The sequence below is a fragment of the Seriola lalandi genome, unplaced genomic scaffold (genome assembly GCF_002814215.2).
Source record: "Seriola lalandi dorsalis isolate HSWRI2012SDOR001 ecotype SW California unplaced genomic scaffold, Sedor1 jcf7180002054956, whole genome shotgun sequence".
NCBI classification, from domain to species: Eukaryota; Metazoa; Chordata; class Actinopteri; order Carangiformes; family Carangidae; genus Seriola; species Seriola lalandi.
In genome coordinates, this window is record NW_019525507.1 from 1345868 (window position 1) to 1372843 (window position 26976).

Sequence of the window (26976 nt, forward strand, 5' to 3'; positions counted from 1 at the left end):
TGTGTGCAGACAATCCCTCTCTCTACCCCCCCCCCTTTCCCTTTCTCTTTTGACTTGCCTCCCTCACGCACACGTCGAACAAACACAGCACGACAGAGACGAAAGCCACATTGTACAAAGAGCAGAGTTTGGCAGACCCCAAATTACAGACTCGGGAAGGTTGGTTATGATAAGAGGATCAGGCTGAGTAATGGGTTCAAAAGGATGATCATCTGTTTCCCAGTCTGCTGATACAGGGGGAGAGAAAAAAAGAGGCACAGAGGCATGGATGGGGTTTTCACATCCCATCTGCAAAACATAAGATTATGGGAGACAATAGGTAAATCCACCAATGAATTTCCCAGGGAAACGTGCAGACAAATGTGTGCGCACAGAGCGACATACTGTACATGAATAAGCATGTGGAAGGACACAGGCTTATTCAAACATGGAGTATGTGGAGGGCAGGCGCACTGATTGAGAGTTTCAGAATGATAACCTTGGGTTGTGTTCATAAAAGAATTGTTAGTCAGATTAAATGTCATTTGTCCATTTGTGTGTTTATTTACCTTCTCCTGGGAGGAAAAAAAAAGAGATGGCAGATAATTGAAAATTGCTGCGCTAAGCCTAAAGGAACCGCATTGTTTAATGACATCATGGGTGGCATAATAGTCGCTGGCTCACATTCAGGGAATCCATTTTAATACAGGACTATCTCCTCACACTACAAACTCAATGCCCCCAGCGCCCACAGTGCATTGAATAAAGAGCATTTGCTGCAGACCTTTGGCACTGCCTCCCTATCCATTGCCCTGTGTTACAGGGGTTCAAAAAACAATGTGGAGAAGACGGAGCACACTAGTAGACTTCACTTAAACTACTCATATTTAGTTCTAAAGTATTTAATACAAATAGTAATGGTTACAATATATGACTACTAAAAGTAATTTGGTGCTTGCATGTAGCTCTTTGGGGTGCAGATATGGTGTTATGAGGTTATCTCTATGTAGTATTTGTTGCTATGGTGTTACAGTACTTACTTTGCTGATCACAGTGGTTGCTATAGTGCTGCATACTCAATGTTGATTGGGCAGCTGTGATTCAGGATGGTGTTTTGATCCCTGACTACTCCTGTCCACATGTCCTTGAGCATGACATTGAACCCCAATTGCTCTTAGTAGCTAGGCCTGAGGGAATGAATGGCACAATGTAAAGCACAAGTATTAAATGCAGGTGATTTACTAGGGGTTGATGTTGCTCTGGTTCTCAGTTTTATCATTTGGGTTTTTCTAAGTGACTGCTAGGGTGTTCATGTTGGTTGTTAAGGTAATTCATAATACACTTAAATAAGAGTTTTGAAAACAGATGACTGCAAATGTAATGAAAAACTTTATTTTGGTATGCTGATTCCAGATCAGGTTGATGTTTTGAGGTATTTTACAGGTCTGTAATTGATTTACCACTGCAAACGGATTTATAATAAGGTAATAGTCTAAGAAATATCCAGTGATACATCCAGCTTGCATAAGGTGACATTTTTTCCCACTTCCTGAGAACAGCACATTCGCATAATTAATGTTGTAGTATTGCATGACATTTAAGAAAAGACAGACTGTCACCAACAGAGTGCAAAACTGAAAAACATTTGCATACAAAACAAATGCCACTAATCGCCTGGATTGCCTCAGCTCAAAAATGGCCCCATTTAGACTTCCCCAAAGTCAAAGCCATTGGCAGTGTTGAGGCAAGAAGCCTTTTTCATCCTTCCTGCCATCAATTAAGGACTTAATTTCACTAAAGCCAGACAGTGACTGCAGTCTAATTTCTCTATCAGAAATGTCATTACTGGGCTGTTTGAACAGTAAATCATTTCAGAGGATGGAAGCTGTTACTGCCTTCTCAGTCTTGATGAGATACAACCAGGCAGTAAAAAACAGTAATGGCCAAATGTCAAAAGTAATGAACAACCTGCTAACCTGACTTAAGGCCAGAAAAATGTGAGAATTTTTGGTTGAATATTAGGGAACACAACAGGTTGTTGTCTAATATAGTTTGTAGTTTACATAAGGACACATTCATACAATTTAAAATAACAAAATGTCCTTACCTTCAGAAAAGTCTCGGAAACACTCATGTAGTCCCTACATTGTCATTGGGTGATTGCAGGATATCGTAGCTCAAAACTGATAGTCTTTGTATCTAAGAGCTCATCCAGCAGTATGATACCAACAGAGTCTTGCTCACAGACAGGAGTTGAAACTAATCTATTGATTATAGTGCTGAATGTTCCAGTGGGAGGTGAAATGAGTTATTTTTGGCCCTGGTGTGAAAGGAGTCGAAAGAAGAGGGAAAGACCGAAACAATACCGCAGAACAGCAGGAGATCCAGGTGCCCGGCACAGATGAATAACACCTCACCAGGCAACCAAGCAGGGAGTAATGTCTTTGTGTACGTCTGCGTATGCACGTGTTGTGTGTGAGAGAATGAATACAAAGCGAGAAAAAGAGGAGAGAGAGTGACAAAGAGAAGGCAGAGGTGGCGCTTGGAGCCGATGAAGTGCTTTCTCTCCAGTGGCCAGGGGAGGTGTGGGTGTAATAGATTAAACTAGTGTCCCGGGGCTCATCCCATGGCTAACCCTGTCCTATTAAGAGTGGCAGTGCGAGTCTTTCAGTCACTCCACTTCAGTGCGGTGTGGACAGTGCTGCTGGCAAGGCTCTCAGATGGCACTCCACTGTTGTGAGCACTGTGGGGATGGAGATGCTTCGAGACAGCCAAGGACACAAACTGATGTGACTGATGGCAGCACAATAAAGTGAGCATCTCTTTTAGGACCCCCTGGTATTCAGAGGGACATCAAATGGCTCTCTGAGGCATGTAAGCTTTTCCTCACTGATGATAAGCTTATTGTGCTCTGTGGTCAGTTGACTGCCGATGGCACAATGGTGGCTAGAGGTCTTTAGCATTCTTCTGCATGGCAGAATCTTGTTGAACTGTCAGTCACTGACTGCAACGACCTTATAAATGAAGTCATTCATTCACAACAGAGAAAGACCAGGCTCAAACTACTGAGTCATAATTGCCTATCACAGAGAAATGTTCACACTGTAGCAGCTTAAATAATGAATTTAGCTTATTGGGCATTGTTAAGACTATTAAAGCTTACTGCAACCCAAGAGGCAAGTCTTTAGGTTTACGATGATATGTGCTGTCATGTGGGATCAAGAGGTTTTGGCCCAACTAGAATTAAGCACCCTGACGTAGCCTGATGTGTCTGTTTGGACAAATGTGTTGCCTTACACAGCTGCAGTTAGAAATGTGTGATATTCTAGGCATGTTTGGCTTAGCTTTGATTTGCTCTCCGAGGCTAAATCATATGAGGGGGCGTTAATGATTCATAAATTGTATTGTAAATATATAATACTGTGGTTAAATGGATTTAAGGCCCCTCTGCATATCACAGATTAAACAACATTTGCAGTATTTTTCACACTATTTAATCATCACCCTCTTCAGGTTATACCTGTGTTCAGCACAAACAAATGAAATCAGCCTGCTAATGACTTGCTGTGCTGTGATAATGATTCTTCAAGGGGAAAGACTAGATTCACCCATGGGTGTTGGCAGACGATTCTTCCTTGTATTAGTGGGTGAGTGTTGAAGAGGTTTGAAAAGAATATTGAACTCTGCTATTGTACTACTGAACTGAACACACAAACAAACTGAGAGTCTATTAAATATGCATATCATCCTGCTTCTCCCATCCCCAAAATAACCTCCAAGCTGACAAAACAGCTGCAACTAACACTTTCTAACGTGCAGAGAGCTGTGAGGGAGGACAGAAACACACCTTAGAGTCAAGTAAGAAACACATTTCACTTTATGGATTTTCTCTTATTTTATCTCACCACAAATCGTCAACAAGCACATCCATTGTTCTGTATTCACACGTGAATGTGATGATGCAAGGACTTTTTAATGTGTGTGAAACATTATACTGTACCTGTGAGACTGTGATGCCTTGATTAGTCCCCTGTTCTAAATTAACAAATTCCCTTGGAACTTAACAGGTTCAATTGGCAAGAAAAAAAAAAAGTTCCTTCATTCAGTATCACTGCCAGTGCAATGAAGGTGCACATTTACATATCAAAGGGCGCAGCACCATGTCTAGAATTTCAAGTGTGTTCTGTTGTGATGTTGAAGAGCAGCAGCACTGACATGAGAGGAACTCGGTCTGTCCTCCTTACAAATTCTACCGTTGATTCACTTCCTTGTTGTGTCCACAGTAACCCATAAAAGGTGCATAGCAAGTGAAACCATAATGAGACACTTCAAACGTGTAATTGAACATGCATACACGTGGGCAACTTGTTTAAGGATGATGTATATGTGGATATGGGTAATACTTACTCATACAGCACCGGTTCTGAGTGCATAAGTAGGTCATCTTCGAGGAAGGGGGAAAAACTAAAAATGATGCATGCAGTCTGAGAATGAATGGCCATTTTCTTTCCTTCCTGGGAAATTTCCCCTATGGCCTCCAGATCTGATTTGATTCTCCCCAAGTCAAGTGTTGACACATTAGCACGTCTTCTCATTAACTCAGAGTTTCTCATTAGCCCCTCCTGGCCTCATTTTATTCCTATTTAACAACAGATATCCGAGACACACTTGGACCATCCTGCGTCTTAGACCCATTAAAAAGGCAGTGAAGCGCTCAACATTACAGTTTTTGCACCCAAAACCGGAATATGTAAATGAATCTGTGGGATTTGCATGACAGTTAATCATATGGTAGTCCATGCAGTGTTCCACTGGTGTCAGAAAGGCCTCTCACTCCTACATCTGCTGAGGAAATGAGCCGCAATTTGTTCCTGCGATGTCATCTCTCTTCTTTGCTGCAATTTAATGAGTACCTTTACCACCAAAACCTTTCAATCCTGATGAATTACTATAGTGTATACTAGACTAAATAAATATGTCCAATGGATTAAATAATTTTTTTTAATAAGTGGACATTCAATGACAAACTATTATACAAAATCACTTGACTCAAATATGGAAGATCATTCAGCAGAGACACTTGTCAGGTCATGTAGCATGCCCTCTGGTAACTATATTAGAGGTACTAAAGAAAAAAAATACTCTGTTTGGGTTTGCTGATAATGTTAGCTTAATAGCTAGCTAATCGAGCATCTGGCCAACTAAGAATTACTCTCATAAACAACACTTTTGTTAGACTGAGGGCATCTGGACAGCATATCATGTAGAAGTTATCAGTTACATGTTAACATTATTAACATCAACACTGGTAAATTCTGCGTCACAAAGGAAGAGAGCAGCAACTATCGTGAAGGTGGGAAAGAAGCGTTTAAAGTTTACAGGCAGGCAGGCAAACTGTGTAACAGATAGAAAGGCTATAAGGACTCCATTGCATGCCTTTTAAGGCTGATTATTGTATATAAAAATCACCTCCATAATTTCTAAGAAATGTGGTAAATGTACTTTATATCCACCAATAAATGGACTACTTTAGCTTTCTTGTCCTTTCTTAACTAGTTTGTTTAAAAAAATCAACATTATTTTGATTATTTACAATCCATAGTTAACAGGGATCAAAAGTTTTACTAACCAGCTCTTTTAGTCGCTGCATAAGCTAATTAGCAGCATTTTCTTTCTTTTTGTAACGCTATGTTGAATAACAAACTAAATCACCAGGATTTTAGTTTTTCAAAATGCATATTTTCCAATAATGGATAATGATAGAAAAGAAAAAGTGTGACAGGGAGTGCTCTAAGTGCGATGGAATGCCTCTAGACCCAAGAGTATACCAAACAAGTCTTAACTCTTTTTTTAACTCTCAGTTTTTACCATGTACTCTCAGTATCTACCACATGTAGTTGTGTATTGGCTTAGTTATAGAGCTATAGCAATGTAAATATTTGAGACTGAGGTGATACTTTTCAAGTACAAAGTGCAAAGTGAACAAAGCTAAATACAAGTTGGCTCTATGAAAAGATAAAAATGTAAATATCTTTTGAAACCAGTCACTTTTAACATTGCTGAATACACCTGCACCTAAGTAGCATTTCTCCTGCTCAACTGTTTTAAATTAAGGCATTATTTGTCAACTGTAACTCCAGGAAGCCAGCTGTGCATGCTGGGAGATTTGTGTCAAAACTGCAAATTCTGTTTGTGTAAAGAGCATTTCCCCATCACACTCCACAAGTCTCTGTCTTCGGATAGCTGAAGATTACATGAAAATTAGACAGTTATAAAGGGTGAGAGTTTGAGCCTCTATCCTAATTGTGGTGATGCAGCATGTTGAGATGGAAAGCAACGCTTTTCCTCATCCCCAGTGAGACTCATGGCTAATGAGGCCTGGTGTACACCTCCTGCTGTCCACCTCCCCAGCATCGCCTTCCCTCCTCCTACTCCACCTGTGCATGTATTTCAGCTGAGCTATGCATGGCGGTCTATACGCACCGGCACAGTGTAATATACTGCACAAGAGAGCCTCCTAATATAAGATATTTATTTATTTTTTGTCATTTACCTGATAGTTGTCATCACATAAACTGAAAATAGTGAGAATGTGATGATTATAATATTGATGCATTTATTGGCGTCTCTTTGTGCAGCAAGGTACATTGAGTTCCTTTTGATTCTCATTTCCGGCAAATCACAGGGAGCAGCAGGGAGCTCAGAAAACTGAAATAATGACTGCCGTACATTTTCGACCACTTTGTAGGTGTAGCTTAGCGGGAAGTCTTTGAGTTTGATTGTAGGGATCAGCATTTGAATGACACCTACAATGAATTCAGTGTTTGTACAGGACTGTTGCTTTAGAGAGCTTGGTCTTCTTTCAGTGTTGTCACTTCTTGAAAGAGATTGAAAGGGACGGAGTGTATTTCCTGTTGAAGGATCTTATAGCTGTGCCTACTCAGTTGCATCTGGCGCACTGTAATCAAACCAATCATGGTGGTTGATGGTCAATGATTGCTTTCAGATTGGCTTGCCTTCACATTGCTCTCTTTTTTTTTATTTTTACGGACACCTGCTGTAGCAGAAAGACTGTGAAACCATAGAGATGGAGGCGAGACAGAGGGCTTGAGAAGCATCTGCTATCCCTGTGAAATCATGACTGAACAGCCTCTGATCATTTCTAGTGGTTGGACTCTAATTATATCGCTAATTCATGTGCGTTTAACTTGGACAGATGATTGGTCATATTTATTTTGCATCACAAGCTCAAAAGCTTTTTTTTTTTCTCTACATCCTCCACTACACCTCCCCTTCTCACTGTCTCTTTGCATAAGCATATTTCACAGTGCTATTACCAGCTGTTTTCATTTGGTGTCTTTTGGAGCAACATGCCAGAGAAGCCCAAGTCCTGGGGCTGAAAGATAGCATTGCTGCCATAGTGGTTACATGTTAGTCAATTTGAAATACACAGAAAGGAATGTCTCTCATGTGACTCCAGGCCAGTGGAGCATGACTGACTGCAAGCTCGCCAAGTATGGTCGGTCACACATGAGAGGGCAGGAGACAGGCAGAAGCACGAACACGGGAGTCACTTCTGTCGGATGTTTACACCTCAGCCGCAGACATGCTGAGGATGCCAAGTCCTCCGCTCGCTTTTGACTAATTGACCCTGAGCTGATATGTCAGAGGCTTGAGGGGGTAGAACATATGAACCCCTAAGCTGGTGTCTGAAGAACTCTTGTAAAGAGGTGAAGTTCTGCTGAACCAAGTAAGTGCGGCTTTACTTTCTCACTTTGGCAGGGCAAAACATTAACCTGGTCAGGACCTACAGGGAGTCTCTCCTGCAACAGGCACAACTCTGCAATCGACTTCGTTTTGAACTGTCACTTAAATAAATGAAAATGCAAACAACAAGCACCTGCAATATCATATCTGAGGGCATTTTCACAAGTTTGTTTACTATCTTGTATCTGCTGTTCATGCAGGTGAGAACAATGGTATTTGAATGTGTTTTGTGTGACAACATAAACATCGGAAAATCAGCCGAATGCTGGAATTTGTTGGATATGAGAAAGGTGATGTTGAGATCTGATAGCTCTTATCCTCATCCTTGAAAATACAAGAACAACAAAAACAAACTGAAAGTGAGCTGCTGTTGAAACACTGATGCTCATATTCAGTTACAGCATTTCCTCAAGAGCTCTTATCTTGTACAGGATGAACACTACACAGAAAGTAAATTACAGCAGGAGTGCTGACACATTCTACACCCAGACATGATTATGACCTGAAAATAAACTATCGGTGTAAAAGTAACTGTAACTCTACTCTTTTCTCTTTCTTCTTTCTTTGTAGCCACTGGACTATGAATCCAAGAAGGCGTACACCTTTAAGGTAGATGCCTCCAATGCTCACCTGGATCCACGATTTCAGAACTTTGGGGCCTTTAAAGACACAGCAACAGTGAAGATTAACGTTTTGGATGTGGATGAGCCCCCAGTGTTCAATAAGCCCGCGTATGTGATGGATGTGTACGAGGACACACCCGCAGGTACCATCATCGGGGCGGTGACGGCACAGGATTTAGATGCCAGCAGCAGTCCAGTCAGGTGAAGTTCAACTCTTCTGTCTAACACAATACACACTTTACACACAACTGTCTGTGCATGGTGTTACATGATGGTGTTATATCAAAATGCATTTAATCAGGTTTGTTACAGTCGGAAAAGTGATCTAATTTGTGATATGAAATACAAAAATTGCTAAACTTGTTAAACCACATAAGCAAGAGTCTGACATGCAGTTTGACTTGTGATATACAGCTTTAAGATGATATTCAGTGTAAAACAATATCTCCTTTTAAAGTTCGAGTTTCGATGTCTTAAGTAAACAGTTCAAATTCTCAACCTTAATGGAACTTGAAGGGACTTAATGGGACATCAGAATGCTTTAAAAAATGGTTCATTTGTAATGATATTGGTTGAACTAGAAGGGCACTCTGAAAGAGGCAAGGGCAATGTCAAACAACATACACCAGACTTCAGAGAGTAATAATTCATAGTAAATTATCCAGATCTGAAGTAATGGTTACTTCCCTGGCCCACGCCCCATCCTTCCACCAAGTTTGGTGGAAATCTGTTCAGTACTTTTTGGATAATTCTGCTGACAAATAAACACACAGGTGAAAACATAACCTCCTTGGTGGAGGTAAAAAAATACATATTTCATCCATTTTCAATATTTTTAAGATTCATCTGCAGTTTCAGAGGATTTTTTTTCCAAGTCAATTTTGACTCTGGACTTTCACAAATAAGCCAAAGATGAAAATCCCAGAAAAACATCATTTAATCATTTACTGTATATTTTCCGTAAAAAAAATTTAAGAAATGTACTTAAAATAATGCATAAACCAACCACACTTCTGTACTGAAGTATTCAGATAAAGACGCTGGCCTCCGATCGCAGTGTTGGTGTTTTGGAGACATAGTGTGCAGTATATAGAGGTCAAAATCCAAATAAAGAAAGAAACCACATGTCTGTGTGATGGTAAAAGAAGCGTTATGTAAATCCTTTTCATATCATCCTTACTTTGGAATAAAAATTTATCGTGAATGAAGTAGGCCTTGATCTTAGCGCACATCTTCATCCTGAGGGGTTTTACGATTGAACCAAATCTCCCTCGTTACTCCTGCGAGGACAAAGGAGCTAACGGGAGAAGTACTGTGATACTGCAACCAGTGATTGAAGGTTTTAGAACTCTAATCCATTCGTCAATGTCTCCAGTCTCCATTCATCAATGTCATCACGGCTTTAATCTTGAGAGTATTGTCAGTTTTACTCATCAGCTCGAGGACTAATCAATCTATGTAGAACATTTGACATTGTCGTGTAAAATCCTGCTAGCGTCATCTCTTGGCAGGTCAGGAGTTGTTGGTGACGTTGCGCAACAGAGAATATTATAACATTATTAGTGGCTCCCGTATTTGCATATCTGCACCTGATATCTGCTCTCTCAAAATGAGAGTAATATCTGCATGAGAGCGAAGATATTATCGGATTTTATTTGATAATGACTGATAAAACTATATTAAACTTAGATTCTAAATTCATTCAACCACTGTATTTGCAGCTGGACACTGGATGTAAGTCATGTTCAGTTTGTCTCCAGTCTCCATTCATCAATGTCATCACGGCTTTAATCTTGAGAGTATTGTCAGTTTTACTCATCAGCTCGAGGACTAATCAATCTATGTAGAACATTTGACATTGTCGTGTAAAATCCTGCTAGCGTCATCTCTTGGCAGGTCAGGAGTTGTTGGTGACGTTGCGCAACAGAGAATATTATAACATTATTAGTGGCTCCCGTATTTGCATATCTGCACCTGATATCTGCTCTCTCAAAATGAGAGTAATATCTGCATGAGAGCGAAGATATTATCGGATTTTATTTGATAATGACTGATAAAACTATATTAAACTTAGATTCTAAATTCATTCAACCACTGTATTTGCAGCTGGACACTGGATGTAAGTCATGTTCAGTTTCTATGATAGTACATGTTTTATATACTGTATGCTATTTTGCCCTGTAGCTTATGATTTAGGAGTTTAGTGCTGTAGGAACTCATTCACCTTTTGCTTAGGAACCATTAGTGTATACAACATGTTAACCTCTGTGGCTAACATCCACTAAAGCCTGATAAGATTTCAGAAAAAGATCATTTCTTTTCTTAAACGAGTCATCAGCTGTTTCCATGCACTTGGGTTTGTTCTTTAAAGTTATTTCAAGACTTATTTTGTAGATTACATTATATTGCTGTCTATTATTATCTATGATTGACACAAATAATGCTAATTTTATATTCTTTAAGAACAAGTGCAAAACACTGTGCACCTTGCTGGTAGTGTTGTCTGTCTTGGCAAAGTGATGTGACGTAATTGAAAGGACAGTGAAGTGGATGTGTTACTCAGAGTTCTGCTTTTCAACTTTCTTGGTGGGAATCAAAATGAACTAACTTACACAGAGGAAGCTTTCCCAGTGTTTTTATTATTGCTCATGTCCTGACGTAGCTGTCAGGAAGCAACTAGTTAATGCTAAGAGTAATAATGTTGGCTTGGATTGGAAAAAAGAGCTGGTGTTTGGACAGTATAAAACATGTTTGCACATTACACTGTTCATTAAAATAGATACGATCTAAATGGAACGTGACAGATGATAAAAAATATAAGCGGTAGTGTGGTATATCAGTGTAGCCCCACAGAAGCAAAGGAACTGAATATTTAATGCCATCTCTGCTGATTTAATTTATAGATTAAAGTGAATTCCTTAGGTTTTGATTTATATGTGATTGTTTTCATAGACCTCATTAATGAATCCTGATGAGACAAAATTCATATTTCAATAAAGCGTTTAACAAAATACTTTTACAGTGCACTATACTGTCGATCGCTGGTCGCTCCTTGGTAATTATTAGGTGAGACGCTTGAACATCACTGCTCGGTTTTATAGATCTGTCTGAATTATACTCAGGGCAAGTCATTCCTTTTCTTTCTCAGTCTCTCTGTCTTACCATGCACCTGCAACCACACAAATACATACGCACACGCTACCCTGATATATAAAACTTGAGTGGTAGATAACAATAGACAAAGACAAAAGAAGTGCATTATTAAAAATGTATGAGAACCCTTTTGTTTTTAAGATCTATTAGCTGCTTTTGCTCAGGCAGATTTCTTTGTAGTAATGGTTCTTCGAAGATGTATCACTCAAGCGTTACATAAATGGCAACAATACCTGTTGCATGGAGTTGTTTTATTATGAATATTTTATTCCAGGGAAAACAAAAGAATGGAAAAAGCAGAGATTTGTACAACAAAAATCTTATGCCCTCCACTCTTGTGGATCTCCACTTTGTCTACAGCACTTTAAATATTCATCAATATCACAGCTGACATTGTTCATTTGTGTGCCTTCAGAGGGAAGCCTTGCATTCTTCACCTCAAAACAATAGACCCAGTGACCCATCATGCATAGGGAATTATGCTTTTAGACTCAAATGATTTTGCTATTTAGCAGTATAGTGCCGAGTTATCTCTGGGGAAACAAAAGGGCATCATGAATACTGCATTGTTGGACGATTCTAAAGAGCTTCCTACAGTTTGAATGAGTTTTAAAGACTGCACTTTTGGCCTCAGTCTAAAACGGTAATATCACAAATCACAAGACACAGCAGAGCCACAATGGTCTTGGTCTTTAAAGGAACTACAGCAGCAAAAGCTTAAACTCTAAAAATCAATGACTGTGGAAAATAAACTCATACATGCCTTCCCCTGTTCTTAAATTACCTTGTGTATTGTGTGCAATGTTCACTGGACTGAATTAACATCACTGCAGTTCAAGGCGGGAGATAAAACTGTAATTAATTTTCATATCTGCAGCTCTTAGTACTGAGCTGAGCTTAAGTAGACTCTTTAGATCTGTAATTTCTTTCTCACAGCTGTTGATTAGCTCTATTCTCTTTAAAGATAATGTAGAGATTGAACCAATTACAAGTAAAACATTTTTGATGTTCCATATCTCACAGGAATTTATTTATAAAGAAATGTAGTTCCTGAAACAGTTTTGCCATTTAGCTTGAGGTTGTGAGTGACCTGGTGTTGGCGGTGGGGGGGTTGTTGTCTCGTTCAAGGAACTTTCAAAACATTCACATACATGATTTAATCTGTAATATTCTGGTAATGGGGCGGTCTCTCTTACCGCTAGGCCATACCGACTCTGAACATATACATCAGTTGCAGCTTGATTCCAATAACACCCCTCCAAAAAAAAAAAAAAAACGTTTTGCCCTGAGGTGAGATTGCAAACCATTGATCTTTTGAACTCTTGATGGGAGTTTGACTGTAATATTTATCAAAGAAAGTCACACTAAGCTATTTGGACACGATCATGTTCACTTCAAGGCTGCACGCAACTCCGAGTTAAAGACGTGGACAAATCAGAGTTGAAACAGAAAATCTGATGGAACGAAAGCTTGTAAAATATTTCTACTGAAGTGGTTTTATTATCATTCTCATTACAGAAAAAAAACTTGGGTGTTTGAGTGTACACTAGACCTCTTTCACTTAATGACTGAGTCAAGTCCAGTTTGAGGCTCTATAGTGTAAAAAACAAGCATGATAAATATTAATGAGAAATAGCCTTTTAAGATCAAATAGCTCGCCATGTGAAAGAGAAAAAAAAAAATGGCAGAATGATGGCATAGAGAGGCTGTTCTTCATTTGAAAGGCCCAGGCTCAAGCCCATGAGAAATTAAGCATCAGTCATGTGGAAATGCCCAAGAGCAAGGCACTAAACCCCCAACCTCTGACCTCCTTGTGAAGGGGAATAAAAGACGAAAACAACAACATATTTTCTCCTGTGGGAACTCAACCGACGATGACCAAATTATTAATGAAAAATCGCCTTTTCAGATCAAACACCATGTTGTGATGAATGGCGCTGACAGTGGCATGCCGTTTGATTTTCAGATCTCTTTTGTATTGCACTCAGAGCGACTGGGCAAGACCAAAGATGATGCATTTCACAGAGAGGACGTCTTCCCCTCTGTTCAAAGACAAAAAACAAAAAAAACATTTTAAACCTTTGATTCTCCATCGGCCGCAAAAGATTGATATGATTTCAACAGTGCTTCAAGTTCATTTGTGTTCTCAAGAAAAGCGTTTGCTCAGCATGGCCATAGTGCATGTGCCCCATTACTAGATTGGAATATATATGCAATCCTCAGCACATTTTCTGGAAATGACCATTCAGAATGAGTAATGAAGGCTATGCCAACATTATATTACGCCTAATTCAAATACATGAGCCCAGAGGGAAAATCACTGTGGTTTAATTCTCTGGTTTATGTGGGAAATGAATGCCATTAAACAAACATTTTCTTTCAGGTATTCCATTGACTGGAAGAGCGACTTGGACAGCTACTTTGACATTGATCCCGTGGAGGGGACGATTTCCACAAACGAACTCCTTGACAGAGAAAGCATCGCGCAGCACAATATCTCCGTCGTGGCCACCAAACTTAGTAAGTATGACAACAAAACACATTGTGATTCATGCAGGTGTCGTTGTCCTTCCCCCGCCATAATCTGTGTGAAGGATTTAACACACTTTTACTCAAGTCAATACTCAATCCCATTTTGCTGGAAAGGTTTATAGGTGACTATAAACCATGATGGCTCTCCCAGAAGAATGTATCTTCAGGACATTGTCTCCTCTAGCACACTCACCTCAACTCTGTTTTCCTTTTTAACTGCCGTTTTTTTTTTTTTTTTTACACGTTTGATGACATTGGCATTGGAAGGGAGCTTTTCTTGCCAGAGTCAACTTTTACTTACACTGCAGTAAAATGTGAACCATCCAGAGTTTTACAGCAAGCAGATGCAGCCGCGTCACAGCATGTTGTGAGCCAAACTGAAGAAGAGCGAGCTAATGTGGAGCCGTGCCTTTAAGACATGTCATCAAGCTAATTATGTTTTTATGAAGGAAGTGGAGCAAATTTCCGGATAAATAAGCAAATCCATCGTCATCAAGTCATCAAATCTGCTAAGAACCGTCAAAGTCATTATCCCAGAGGCAGGCTGGTGCTCAATCAAAATTACCCACGCTGTATATTCATTAGGATAGACTGTGAAATATGGGCTGTTAAAACTTGAGTCATTGTCGCCTTGGAAACTGATATTACTCACTTCCCCTCAAGGTCATGGCAGTGACATGCTAATTCTGTTTTCTATGCGTGTGTGTGTGTGTGTGTGTGCTTCTTTGTGTGGCTTTTGTGTATAAGTGTCAAGGATGAGGTAAGCTGAAAGGATGCAGTGTGGATGGAGGGGGGAGATGGAGATGGTTTTACAAGGCTGATCATACTTGACGCAGGAATAGAGCAGTATTTCTTCACATATTGCCCTCGCCCACCTACATTTTACTCCTTTCTTATCACCTTTCACCAACATCAGCCTCTGAAACAGCCCTCTGTGACCTCTCTGGTTCCCCTCTCCAAGGGCCAATGTTTGTCTAGAGACAATTTCCCCCATGGCAGAAAAGGAAAAAAAACTGTTTAAAAAATAATGGCAGGAAGCATAGAGATAAACAAAGCACCCCCAGGGTGTCCGTCCCAACTTGTAAGTTCAAATCTGCTTTTGACCTTGAGTGAGATTTGGCAGAACTTTGTGTTCACAGTATTGCATTGCTGTTGTGGCTCCTCTGCCATGCACTCTATTATCATCGTTGGGATTTTGTCTGTCCGTTATTTGGATTTTAAACCATGAGAAAAAAGGCTTTTAATGCCCATAAAAATAATTCATTATTTCTATGAAGAGAGGTCAGGCAGACAAAGAAAGTGTTTTCTACAGTCTCAAGCAGCCTCAGATGGCAGTTCACAGCAGTTTTCAATAAACACTAAATTATTGCTCACCTCCGTATTTGACCTGTCTCAGCATCTACTGTGTCCTTGCTGCTTTTGCTTTTTAAAATGTATCCACCCACACCTTTTATTCACAATTATCGGAATAAAATATCTAACAATATGAGTTGTCAGATGACATTTTCCTTGACTAAAGCTTCTTTTACTCTGCAATTATTAGCACAGCACCTGAGTTGGAGACTTTTCACTTCACAAAGCCACAGAGACTTGTTCGGTCATTGCTAGACACTGCAGTCATGCAGCAAAATGAGAGCAGTGTGTGCTGCTCTCATGAGACACAGTACACAGCAGAAGGCGGGCTAAATAAGAGCCAGGGTTAGATTAACGGTTTGCTTTTTGGCATTTAAGCCCAGTGGCAAATTTTTAGGAGTCATAGGGAGAGAAAGATCTATTAAGCGCAATAATAACCTTGGCAGGAGGCATTGAGGAAGCACACTTTCTCTCTGTTTACAGCAACTGAGTTTCGTTTCACACAACATTTGTGTCGTGAGTTTGCTTATGTATTCTGGCCCCGGTTCACTTTTAACAGATTGTTATCCACGAGAAATCTTTCTATCTCCGTTTTCCAGCACACTTTATAGATTTGTGGTTGATGACTTGCAAAGATTGGGAGTTTTTTATTAAAATGAGCTTCATTAAAAAAGTAATATCCAACAGAAAGGCAATATAAGGCAAGGAACTTTATGGCTGACCACTCAAGCAGGCAACACAGGAATCTGATTTAATAAAATACGCAGAGCATGTGTTATTGGACTGAAATGCTGATGCTAGTCAGATTTGAATATAATCACTATACCATTGCTCCATCTAGTGGGCCGAAAGATATATCACTGATGATGTACTGAGAGTCGGTCAACAGTTTAGAAGATGAGTTTTTGAAATGAGAGGAGGAGGAAACGATAAACTTTTGTATCCAGAAGACTTTAAAAAAAAAAAACTAATTTCACAGATTTCATTGATAGGCAAGATTTGAAGTTGCTGCAACTTTTTGAAGGCCAAAGTATTCAGGACCTCGATGACAGAAAAGATCAGTATTTTTGCTGGCCGAGCATTAATGTTAGTAGTTTTGTCAGTGCAAAGCAGCAAATCCCATGCTCAGTGTCATTTTTACCTCAGTGGGAAGATTGCTTTTTCCATCAAGGTCAGAGACAGGTTACTAACTGAGCCGTGGCTGCGTCTCCAATCCCCGTGAGACGACTCTACAGATCCCCCCTGCATTCTTCTCAACCACCCACCTACACACAAACCTGCACACCTACGCACCCATGCGCTTGCACCCACACAAACAAGTGCACGCTAAGCCCCCCACTGAAAAGCAAAGCCTATTCCCACATCAAATCCATAAAGTTTACCTTACTTGGGCTTCCACACAAAAAGAACATTTCCGCGCCGTGCACCTGCAGTGAAGGGACCATTGTAACAAACAACCCTGGATTCAAGTTAGTCTTTCTCAAGGGGGCTTTCACACTATAATTAATATGGGTTGCACATCTTATGGCTAAAACCCATAACAGAACCTGAGTAAAAAAAAAAAAAAGAATCCTCTCTGTAGAGCCATATACCATAATGTGAGGCATGCTTTATTTGTAGGCAGCGGATGTAATGCATTTATTGTGTGTTTTTTTATTTAATTCTCCTTTTCATCATCAATCAAAAGCATCATAAAGCAGCAGAGCAGAGTCCCGAGGCAATTTATGCATCAACATGTTCACACATTTGAGGTTTTGTTAGCATTTAAGCGGAGCGTCTTATAATGGGCGTGCAGCTGGGTGGTGTAGCATCTGCTCAAGGACACTGACCGGACACTCGTGCATGACCCTGCCTCTTTAACCACTCGGCCACCCTGCTTCAACAGGGATAAACCTTTGTGCTTTGGCTCATCATCAAGGTGGTGTTACTTTAGATATCCACATGATGTCAGTGCTGTGAAAAAAAAAAAATACTCCTGTGTTTTTCTCTGCACTGTCCAGTCCTGATTGCACATTTGTGCTTTATTTAAACAGTTTTGTGATGTGTGTGTGTTTTTTTTTTCTTCCAGATAGTCCAGTCTTGACCAGTCGGGTCGCCGTCACCGTTCACGTGTTGGACATCAACGAGTTCCCACCTGAGCTAGCCAGTCCTTATGAGACCTTTGTGTGTGAAAACGCTAAAATGGGACAGGTATGTTAGCATGTACTCTTTGCCCTGCCTCTCACACGCTCATGGCATTACACACAGCGAATCTTCGAGTGTTAAACCGTGTTGATTTTTCAGTGAGTTCCCAACGGATGATTGGAGTGTTGTTTTTTCTTCCCATGAGCTGATATGGCTTCAAGGTGGTTGTTGAAATCTCTCTAAAGGTGCTAAATTGAATCTGAAAGGTGTTGATTTATACAAGCACTGACATAGAGTCACTGTTTACACTCAGGCAGAAATAAACGCTGATTTTGCTTGTGTGTGGAGATAAAAATGTAGTGATGTTTTTTTCTGCTTTTTGGAGCACCATATTGCTGTAGTAAATACCGTATATACATTTAGCTTTTGCATCGATACCTAACAGAGGGTGGGTTTTCAAGGTCACTTGAATAAAACCTTTAATTTCAAGGGGTTTAGCAGAATACGCCTCAGCACAGAGTAAGAATCTAAATCTTGAACTGGTTGTGTCATATTGTTCCGTCCACAAATCACCATCTTGACGTACGACTCAACAGTTTACTACACCAGCAAATGGACCAGAGTAAAAAAAACACACCTTTTCATGACACTAGCAGTAGAAAATCTCTCTATCTCATGATTTTGTGCTGCCTGTGTTTCCTGCACTGACTGTCTCTCTCCTGCATTTTGCTGCACTCCGCCTGGACATCTCCACCTTTCTGCACTCCTTCTTGGTTGACGAAGTATTGGGATTATTCAGTTGAACTGACAGTAAACATTTCAGATATCCAGTATAGAAGTAAAATTTCACCTTTATGGTAATCTTCGAAATATTTCCCATTAATTGATAATGACACGCTCCAGTGACAATGCAAAATCCTGTATTTTCCTGCCTTAATATGCTGTCGCAAACTTCTCAAACTAACTGCAGATCTTGCACAGAGAAGCCTACACCTTGATTAACAGAAATGAAAAGATATTAGTGTGATAACCAAAAAGTATTACGACCACTTATAACAATTTGAGATGATTAATCTCAGTGTAATGTGCTAATTTATTTGCTGCTGCTGCCTCTTAACGCTTAGGAAAAGACTGTTTTTCTAATGCACCAGTACAGTTTTCATACATAATAATGTGTGCAATATCATTACTGATCTCAGAACGGTGGCAGCTGAGTCAAGGGCAGCTACCACACTTGTCTGTGGCTAGCTATAGCCAGTCACCAGGATTATCCTCAATGCACATGCGCAAACATCTAAATACATGCTGCTCCCCCCTCTTCTTGTCAAGCCCAAGACTTTGTCAACGGGACACACCCATGAAAATGACGGAAAAATGATAAATGCAACAGCTGGTAGTGAAGTTAGCTTCCAGAGACAATAGCCTACTGCTGCCACTAGAGGGTAGTAAATTACATGATGAATGCAAACAGGCCATATTAGATCCTTTATGGGACAGACCGCTGTTCTAAGGTGTAAGGAGACATATCACTTCCACATTCTAATTAATGTCTATTTTTAGCTTTAACTGATCAAGTGCTGCTTGCCTTGCTGGTCCTGACGACATGCCACTGTTTCAGATGATATATTTGAGATGCTGTGGAGAATTTGCCTGGCTGCATTTTAAACCACCTGTGCCTGTAAATTAACCCATTAACTAGCATCTATATGCAGTTAGCGTTGTGAGGGAACAGCTTCTTTGTGGCAGTCTATCAAATTGCTGTAGACTCCTCATCACATTGAGGATGTTTTGCCAGTCCTCAGACCCGTTACAATCAAAACTACGGCTGTGTTCTCCGTTTGAAGGCACCGCTGTCTTCCTTGCCATGTTTTCAGCCTTCAAAGTCAAGTCCAGACACTTAGAAAAAGCTTTTTTTTTTTAAAGGCCCTGATAATATTTTTCTTTCATTCAGCTGCTTGCAACAATGGTGTCCTACATAAGCACAACAAGTTTGGGTTAGTTGAATCTGTCCGTGCTCTTCTCACTGTTTTGATGGGTGCAGAGCTGCGGTGGAAAAACCTGTCAACACATACTTAAATTTTCCAATCAGGATATAGCAACATTTGAACCAAAATCTGCTGACAGTTTTTTTTTGGCACAGTTTTCTTCCAAACTTTGACTTTCATTTTAGCCTATTTCAAGTCCCCGTCGTCTCAAAAAACGTGCTTTACTTATTGTCACTTCATTTGGATGTTTGCCCTTCACTGAGCCGAGTGAAGTTTGTGCGGAGTTTTACACCAGAAGGCTGTTTTTACATTCATCTGCTGAAGAAGTCGGTTTCTGTGTGCTCACTTTAAGTCTGAGTTTAAAACGTGATGTAGTTTTGTCACATTACGAGACTTCTCAGTGAAGTAGGAGACGTTTGTTGTCCACTAGTTAAACTTTTGAAATTAACAATTTTTACATTTGCACACTCTGGATTTTCCAGTCAGGAGAAAGAGTAGATGCAATTTTAAGAAAACTAATTAATTGAACCATATCAGACATAAATTATTATTCAAAGCAAAGTATTTTTATATAATCATGAAGTTATAGAGAAAAACTTGAATTAGAAACCAGTTTTTCAGGGGCCTTCAGGATCAACAGTTCTTTATATTCAATTGCATGACCTCTGCTCTGAACACTTCACCATTGAGCTATTCAATTCATCAGACAAATGAGGTCTGTAACATTTAATCCACTCAGCTGATTGAGTTATAGAGAAATATGTACTTTAAAGTACAAAAAGTCAAAAACGGCAAACAGCAGAAACATTGCAAGACTAGATAACTGCAGCCAGATATTCAGGTCAGCTGCAATCATCATACAACACGCGCCTTGTATTTAAAAGTCTCACCGTCTCTCCTCTCCTCTCACCTTCTAATCTTCTATCCTATTTCTTACTCACTTGCTCTAATCTCCTTCTTTTTATCTCCTCTTTCCCCTCCGCTTCTTCTCCTGCTCCTCTCTCCTCTCCTTGCCCTCCAGTGCAGAATACACTCCTTCCTCCAGTGTTCCCACAGCGTGACTCCACCAGGTGTTGCGCACAGCTGGTGGATGATAAAGAATTGCAGATCCTCACTTGTAAAAATCCATCACATTTCTCCCTTGATGATTATCTGTACTCCAAACTGCTCAAAAAGCATACAGCCCACTTGTTTTGGAGTGTCTCACGCTATGGCACAACCTCCCATGGCAAATAATCTCTATCCAGGACATCGCCAAGCAAGAGAGGGAACCTACTATTTTCATTTGAATGTGTGGGAAGAGCAGGAAGAGGACATAAGGCATAAGTGAGATTTGCAAATGAAAAAAAAGGTCAGTGCTGTGGCAAAGAAATACAGTGGAATATTTCCTTTTTTTTATTATTTACTGTACTCAGAGGCCCGACCGGTCAACTGGTCAAGTGTGAAATGAGAAAACGCAGCAACAAAGGAAACGTACAACAAGCATTTACTACTGTGGAGCGCTACGAATTAGATATACTGAGGACAACCAGTGCTATAATATGTTCCCCGCTCTTTAATTTATTTCCTTTGCTTTTTAAAAAAACATAATAACACAGTGGAATGCTAACCACCTCAATCACTTTGTTATGCCGGAATAATTACATTTACATTTGCACCATTTAGCTGCCACTCTTATCTCACTGAACTTAAATGCGGCCGAGTGCAAAATCAGAGTACACTTAAAGCCATTTCACATATACAAAAGCACTAAATAATAAGCAGTAGCAGCAGGCGCAGCTCTCCTTGTGATTGAGAGGAGGTGGGAGGCACTTTGAAAAGAGAAAAAGAGCATTTGTAGTTGATGGATTCCAACTAATATTGCAATTAGAAAATTCAACAAATGGTGTTATTTTAGTACTGAAGTTAACGAGCCAGTGTCATATACCAACATTTGATATTCATTCAGTTCCGTATTTATTCTTGCCTTTGAAACGGCTTTTTAAAAATATTTGCAAAATCAATAAAAAAAAATGATTCAGTCATTTGTTGAGTAAGATGTTGGACATTTGGACCTGGAACCTGTAACACAGCAGTTTTGTGGGATGCAACTTAATTGCTCTTGCACTTGCAAAATATACTATTTTTAGATGTCACGTTGGGTTGCGGTAATGTTTGATGGGCATCAGCCATTACATCTAACATGACTAATTCGCTTTAAAAAAAAAAAAAAAGAAGGTCGATGGATGAAATGCAAGTGTAATTGTTGGTTGCAGCTTCAGATTTATTCATCACAGAGATAATTTGGTCACAGAAAATCAAGAGTGTGAAGTGTACATCTGCTGTGGGGAACACAACAAAACACCTGGTGTCAGGATTTTATTCAAATAATGAGAGGTGAAAGAGAGGGAGAGCAGCACAGTGAGGTGGATGTAACAGGGCAGGAGGGCTGATTAGTTGCTCCTGCGTGTGGGGGATCCTGGGCCGAGGGCATCAGGTGTCCAGCAGGTCAAGCACAGTGAGCAGGGGAGAGCAGACTGGTGGCACAGCTGGGCTGGCAGGACAACCAGCTAAAAAAACAAAAACAAAAAATGCTCCGAGACATTTTGGGGAAAAGAAGTCAGCAGTCTGACACAGATGTGGCTGAATCAGCAGTCTGTGTCCAGCAGGGTGGAGGTTAATGCTCGTTTGGCGAGGACTTGTTTCAGTAAACCCTGTTGCACATTTTCAGACATAAATGATGGAGTTTGTTTGAAGTAGGTGTTGGATTGATCAAACTGTCTTTTTTCTTCTGCTATTGTGGGTTTCTCTATGGTTACAGCAGATGTACTGTAAAATAAGTTCAATATAAAACAACTGTCGATGACCCTTGAACAAGCTCCAGCAGTTTTGAATGAACTTAATCCATCACACTATGTGTTGAGGTAATCTAGAAATCTCAACAAGTTATCAATCAAGTGTTCAGTGACTGTATCCAAAACTACAGAGGGAACAATCCATTGCCTTGTTCCAGCACTGACAGGTCTGACATAAAGTCAGTTCAGGACTAGTTGAATAATTTCACAATTTCTGACAGAACAAATTGACCTGTAGGAATTTTTATTTGACATTGAAAAGACTACTCAAAACAAAACCTTCCAACTGTGCAAATCAGTGGATGCAGAGGAAAGGCTTACGGTATACTCCATGCAAAGAGGAGAGAGACAGAACTACAACATAAAACGACAAGTAAATGCTAATGATAACTTTATTTTTAACAGGTGATTCAAACCTTCAGTGCAAAAGACCAGGATCTCTCGACTTCTGGACAACAGTTCTCCTTTAAATCACCAAAGGAAGATATGAAAAACAACAAGAATTTCACCATCCGGGACTTTGGAAGTAAGTGTCCTTATGGTGGGACAACAGCTGTGTTTGGTGCCATGGTGAGTCAGTGCAGTGTGATACAGTGTAGAGCCTGAAGATATCACCTTGTGACAGTGTACGCAGCTTCCTCCGCTAAACTACTTAAGCCACAACAAGCTCAGGAGTAATTATTATTAACTAGGTGAAAAGTTTTCTGCTCTAAGCAATAAGAGTGGCATGTTTCAGCTCTAAAAATAACTTCAACACATGCAGTCAGACGTTGTCTTATCATAAGGGCATATATGACACTCTGCAGAGAGCACTGGCCAAGCCCTTTGAAGTCTAACCAGAAAGACGGTAATGAAAAGTGGGACATGGCAGGATGAGGCCAGGGAAAACGAATGCATTCACCATCCTTGACAAGCCCCGGTCCGAACCTCTGATCCAGTTTTACCTTTTGGACACACTGTCTTGCAGTTTCCTGACTGCCAGGGGCCCTGCGAGCACACTCTCCAGATACAGAGTGAGATCTGATAGGCAGGGACAGGAAATAAAAACACCATGGGCACCGCGAACAGGTTCAGCAAGAGAGAGAGAGAGGGAGCAGAAACACAATCGCTGTTGTGCACAACATGCAAGGTGTGCTAAAATGCCTGACCTCCTGTCAAGAAAATGTGCCAGGCTTTGTCAGTAGAACAAACCTAGCTTGACAGGGGTCAGACAGTCTAGCTGTAGCAGACAGAACCAGGCAGGTCCAACATGACATGTTCCCTCTCTCTCGTATACATTGTCGACCTCTATTCCACTCGCCATCCTCACACCTCCGGCTGTCTTCCCAAGTTGTTCCCTTTGTGTGTTGTTTTTTTTTTTTTTTTAATCTATTATCTATCGTAGCTAATCTGCTGTTTCTCAGGAGTGATGCTGCCTGCACAAAGAGATAACAAAAAAATAACAACAGATCCAAATAGTTCTCGCAGTGCAGGTAGAGGGAAAACGCCTTACAGTGTTTCGGGCAGTAAATGTAGTGGGTGTGGTTAGGCTCCATCGCCTCTTAAAGTAAGCGGTGTAAAATGGCGAGAGCTGCGATAAGCCATGTCTTTGATATGTTGCAGTTTTTCAGAGAGGCACATTTGCGGAGGATCTCATATCAAACATAAAGAGTTATCAGATACTGAAAAGGTTTATCTTTCTCATTCTTGTACCTACAGACTTGTAATGTAGCTCAGAGGATTGTCTGACTGATATGAGGTTGGACTGGGTGGAGTATTTTCTGTGGCTTTGGTCAGAACACCTGTATAGATCAAGGAATACGCACTTGCTGCAGTACTTTAAGTTTTTCCACACAAATCTTTTTTTTTTAATTTAGGGCTACATATGTTTTAAAAAAAATCTCTGTTTCCCTTCTTCTAGATAACACAGCCGGGATTGTGACAAAGCGGAGTGGCTTTAGACGCCGTTTACAAGAGATCTACTTCCTTCCTGTGATGATTGAAGATAATGGCTACCCACCTAAGAGCAGCACTGGCACACTTACCATCCGTGTATGTGGCTGCGAATCCGATGGATCCCTGTTAACCTGCAGCGCAGAGGCCATCTTTCTCCCCGTGGGTCTCAGCACAGGAGCTCTGATTGCCATACTTCTATGTATCATCATCTTGTTAGGTGAGACCTGTTGTCTCCTGGCTTGTAAACGTTCTTCATTTTAGCACATTGTCACTGATAATCATTAAGGAGACAGGAAACTCTAACCCTAATTGTTATTTGTATTGCCTTAGTGCTACAGCCATGATCTTAAAGCACAAAATAACCTTCCACTGCTCCACCTGGGTATGATTTTTAAGACTATAAATATATCTTTTAATCTATAATTTATGTATCTCAGTGAGCTTTGTCACCTCAGTGTATTCTTTCTTGTTGAGATATGACTATTGCTTGACCTTTCTGTCAAATTTAGTTGAAAATGTATCCGTATCAAATGTTGAAATGTTGTGCAAAGGTCCATCCTTGAATTCCAACCTCACTTTGTCCAAAGTTTATCTATTTTAAGTCTTCCCTGGTGCAGTTTTTAGATTTTGATTAGCTCAAAATGTCATAGTTAAAATTTATTGCAAGACCCTGAGCTCAGTTCATGAAATACAAATATGCATCTAAATGTACATCTAAATGACCAGATCTATTTCCATTCGGCCATTTCTGACAAAAACTGATTCCAAACAGACTGAGCTGACCATCAGTTTGGCTGGGCATCTCTCCGGGAAAGTCTGCAGATAATCACATAACCCATATGATTTTGGTCATTCAATGAGACATTTGAGATTGGAAGGAGGGACGCTTGGCTCTATAAACTAAATCCAATTTGGCTGCCCCGTGGTCGCTTCCCAGGCTGCAGCTTTTACATTTCCCACAAGGTCATAGTTGTAAAACCCCTCCTTAATTCCCTGCTATTAATGTCCAAACTCATCTGCATAGCAGGGAGGAAGTAAATGTGGGTTTATGGCATCATTTTCTGAATTGTGAATGTGGGACGGTCGGTTGTTAAAGAAGGTCCCATTTTACTGTGGAAGTCAAGGCTAGCCATGACCTTTTGAATTGAGTTGTATTTACTTTTCTCTCTCTCTCTCTCTATCTCTATTATATGGCCTAACAGAGAATCATCCATGAAATTGCAACTATGCTTCAACATTAATCCTTTTTCATTCATATGTGAAATATCAGCTCCAGTTCCATTGTTTTATATGTGAGGGGACATAAAAGCACACAGGTGATTGTAGCGGTGTACTGTGAGGCTGTATCGGTGTGTTCAAATGTCTTCAAAGCTCGGAGTTGACTCACACCCAGGGCTGAGGCAGGTGCCAAACTGTCATGCTGTCCCTGAGCAGGAAAGTGGCAGAGAAAATCAGAACTCACAGTGAGAACATTTCCATGGAGCCACTTAGTTCCTGTGTAGGATTTGTCAGGATGACCCAGTTGTAGTAGCTCTCCTGTGCGAAGAAATGATGAGGTAAATTAAACAGACCAGCACAGAGACTTTCATCTGCATTGCTGTTTCTTCCATACTGATACGGATTGGGTGCACCCAGTGACAAGCTGTGTCCAACCAGTGTGTCCTATAGTAACTGCCTGTTGTTGAAGTCTGTGTAGGTGCCACTGGGGGGAGCTGGCACACTATCACACTATACACAGGTAGATAAAATCACTTGGGAATGAAGGAAGGCAGAAAGGAAGTGAGATGCAAAAAGGATGAAAGTAAGAGACCTACTCAAGGTTTTTTTTTTTCAGTCTGAATATATTCATTGGATTCTTTCATTTGAATGATTTCAGTTTTATCCTGGTCATTGCTCTTTCTCCTAGATGCAACTGTATATTAAAAACCCAGAGGAAAACCACATATTTTACTGCATTTTTCACTAAGCAGACAGAGAGAGGGACACGGAGCAAGATAGACAGGGGGAGACAGATTGCACTGACAGGAGAAAGGGAGAGAAGGAAATTTATTGTAACATTACGTGTTAGAAATCACACAGTGGTACTACAGTGCCCAAAATATGCAGAACCTCACGCAAGCTCTGAAGGGATGCGTGCTAAAACAGTAAACTGTCGCTTTGGGTGTATTCTCAGCGGTACACTTTTGCCTCCAACAGTGTTTACAGCTCTTGTGCTAACTGAGTATGTAATGCCAACAGTGCAATTATTTGTTCTGTGCTACAATAACAATTCAAATCCCAGTAGGTATTGATTTGCAGGTCAGAATATGTCTAGACATGTAGGTGAAAATTGGGCTAAATTTGTTTTTGCACATATCAAGGTTGCATGCTCTATATTGCTTCAACAGGATTCCATTTACTCTGACTTTACTCTAACATTTAACCTACAGTAATAATAATAATAATACATTTTATTTAAAGGCGCCTTTCTTGGCACTCAAGGACACCGGTAGACAGGACTAAGAGTCTTCAGCCTGGCTATGTAAGGCTGTACCTATAAACATAGTGGTGCTTTGAGCTAATTGCTAATGCCAACTTGCTAACATACTTAAAATGACATTGACAATGACATTTTCAGCATCTTAGTTTAGCGTGTTAACATGCTAACATCCGCTAATTAGCGCTAAACACCTGAAGCTTATGAGAATGTGA

The 26976-nt window shown here is 40.2% G+C and overlaps 1 protein-coding gene across 1 annotated transcript in view; it reads left to right on the top strand.

Moving 5' to 3' along the window:
* Positions 1–26976, top strand: part of LOC111645798 (cadherin-12-like) — a 91313-nt gene that overhangs the window by 62520 nt on the left and 1817 nt on the right. Inside the window, exons 7-11 of the mRNA XM_023395109.2 lie at positions 8317–8570; positions 13906–14042; positions 17476–17597; positions 22756–22876; positions 24251–24502. Coding sequence (XP_023250877.1) covers positions 8317–8570; positions 13906–14042; positions 17476–17597; positions 22756–22876; positions 24251–24502 — 886 coding nt within the window. The remainder of the gene's footprint in view (positions 1–8316; positions 8571–13905; positions 14043–17475; positions 17598–22755; positions 22877–24250; positions 24503–26976) is intronic.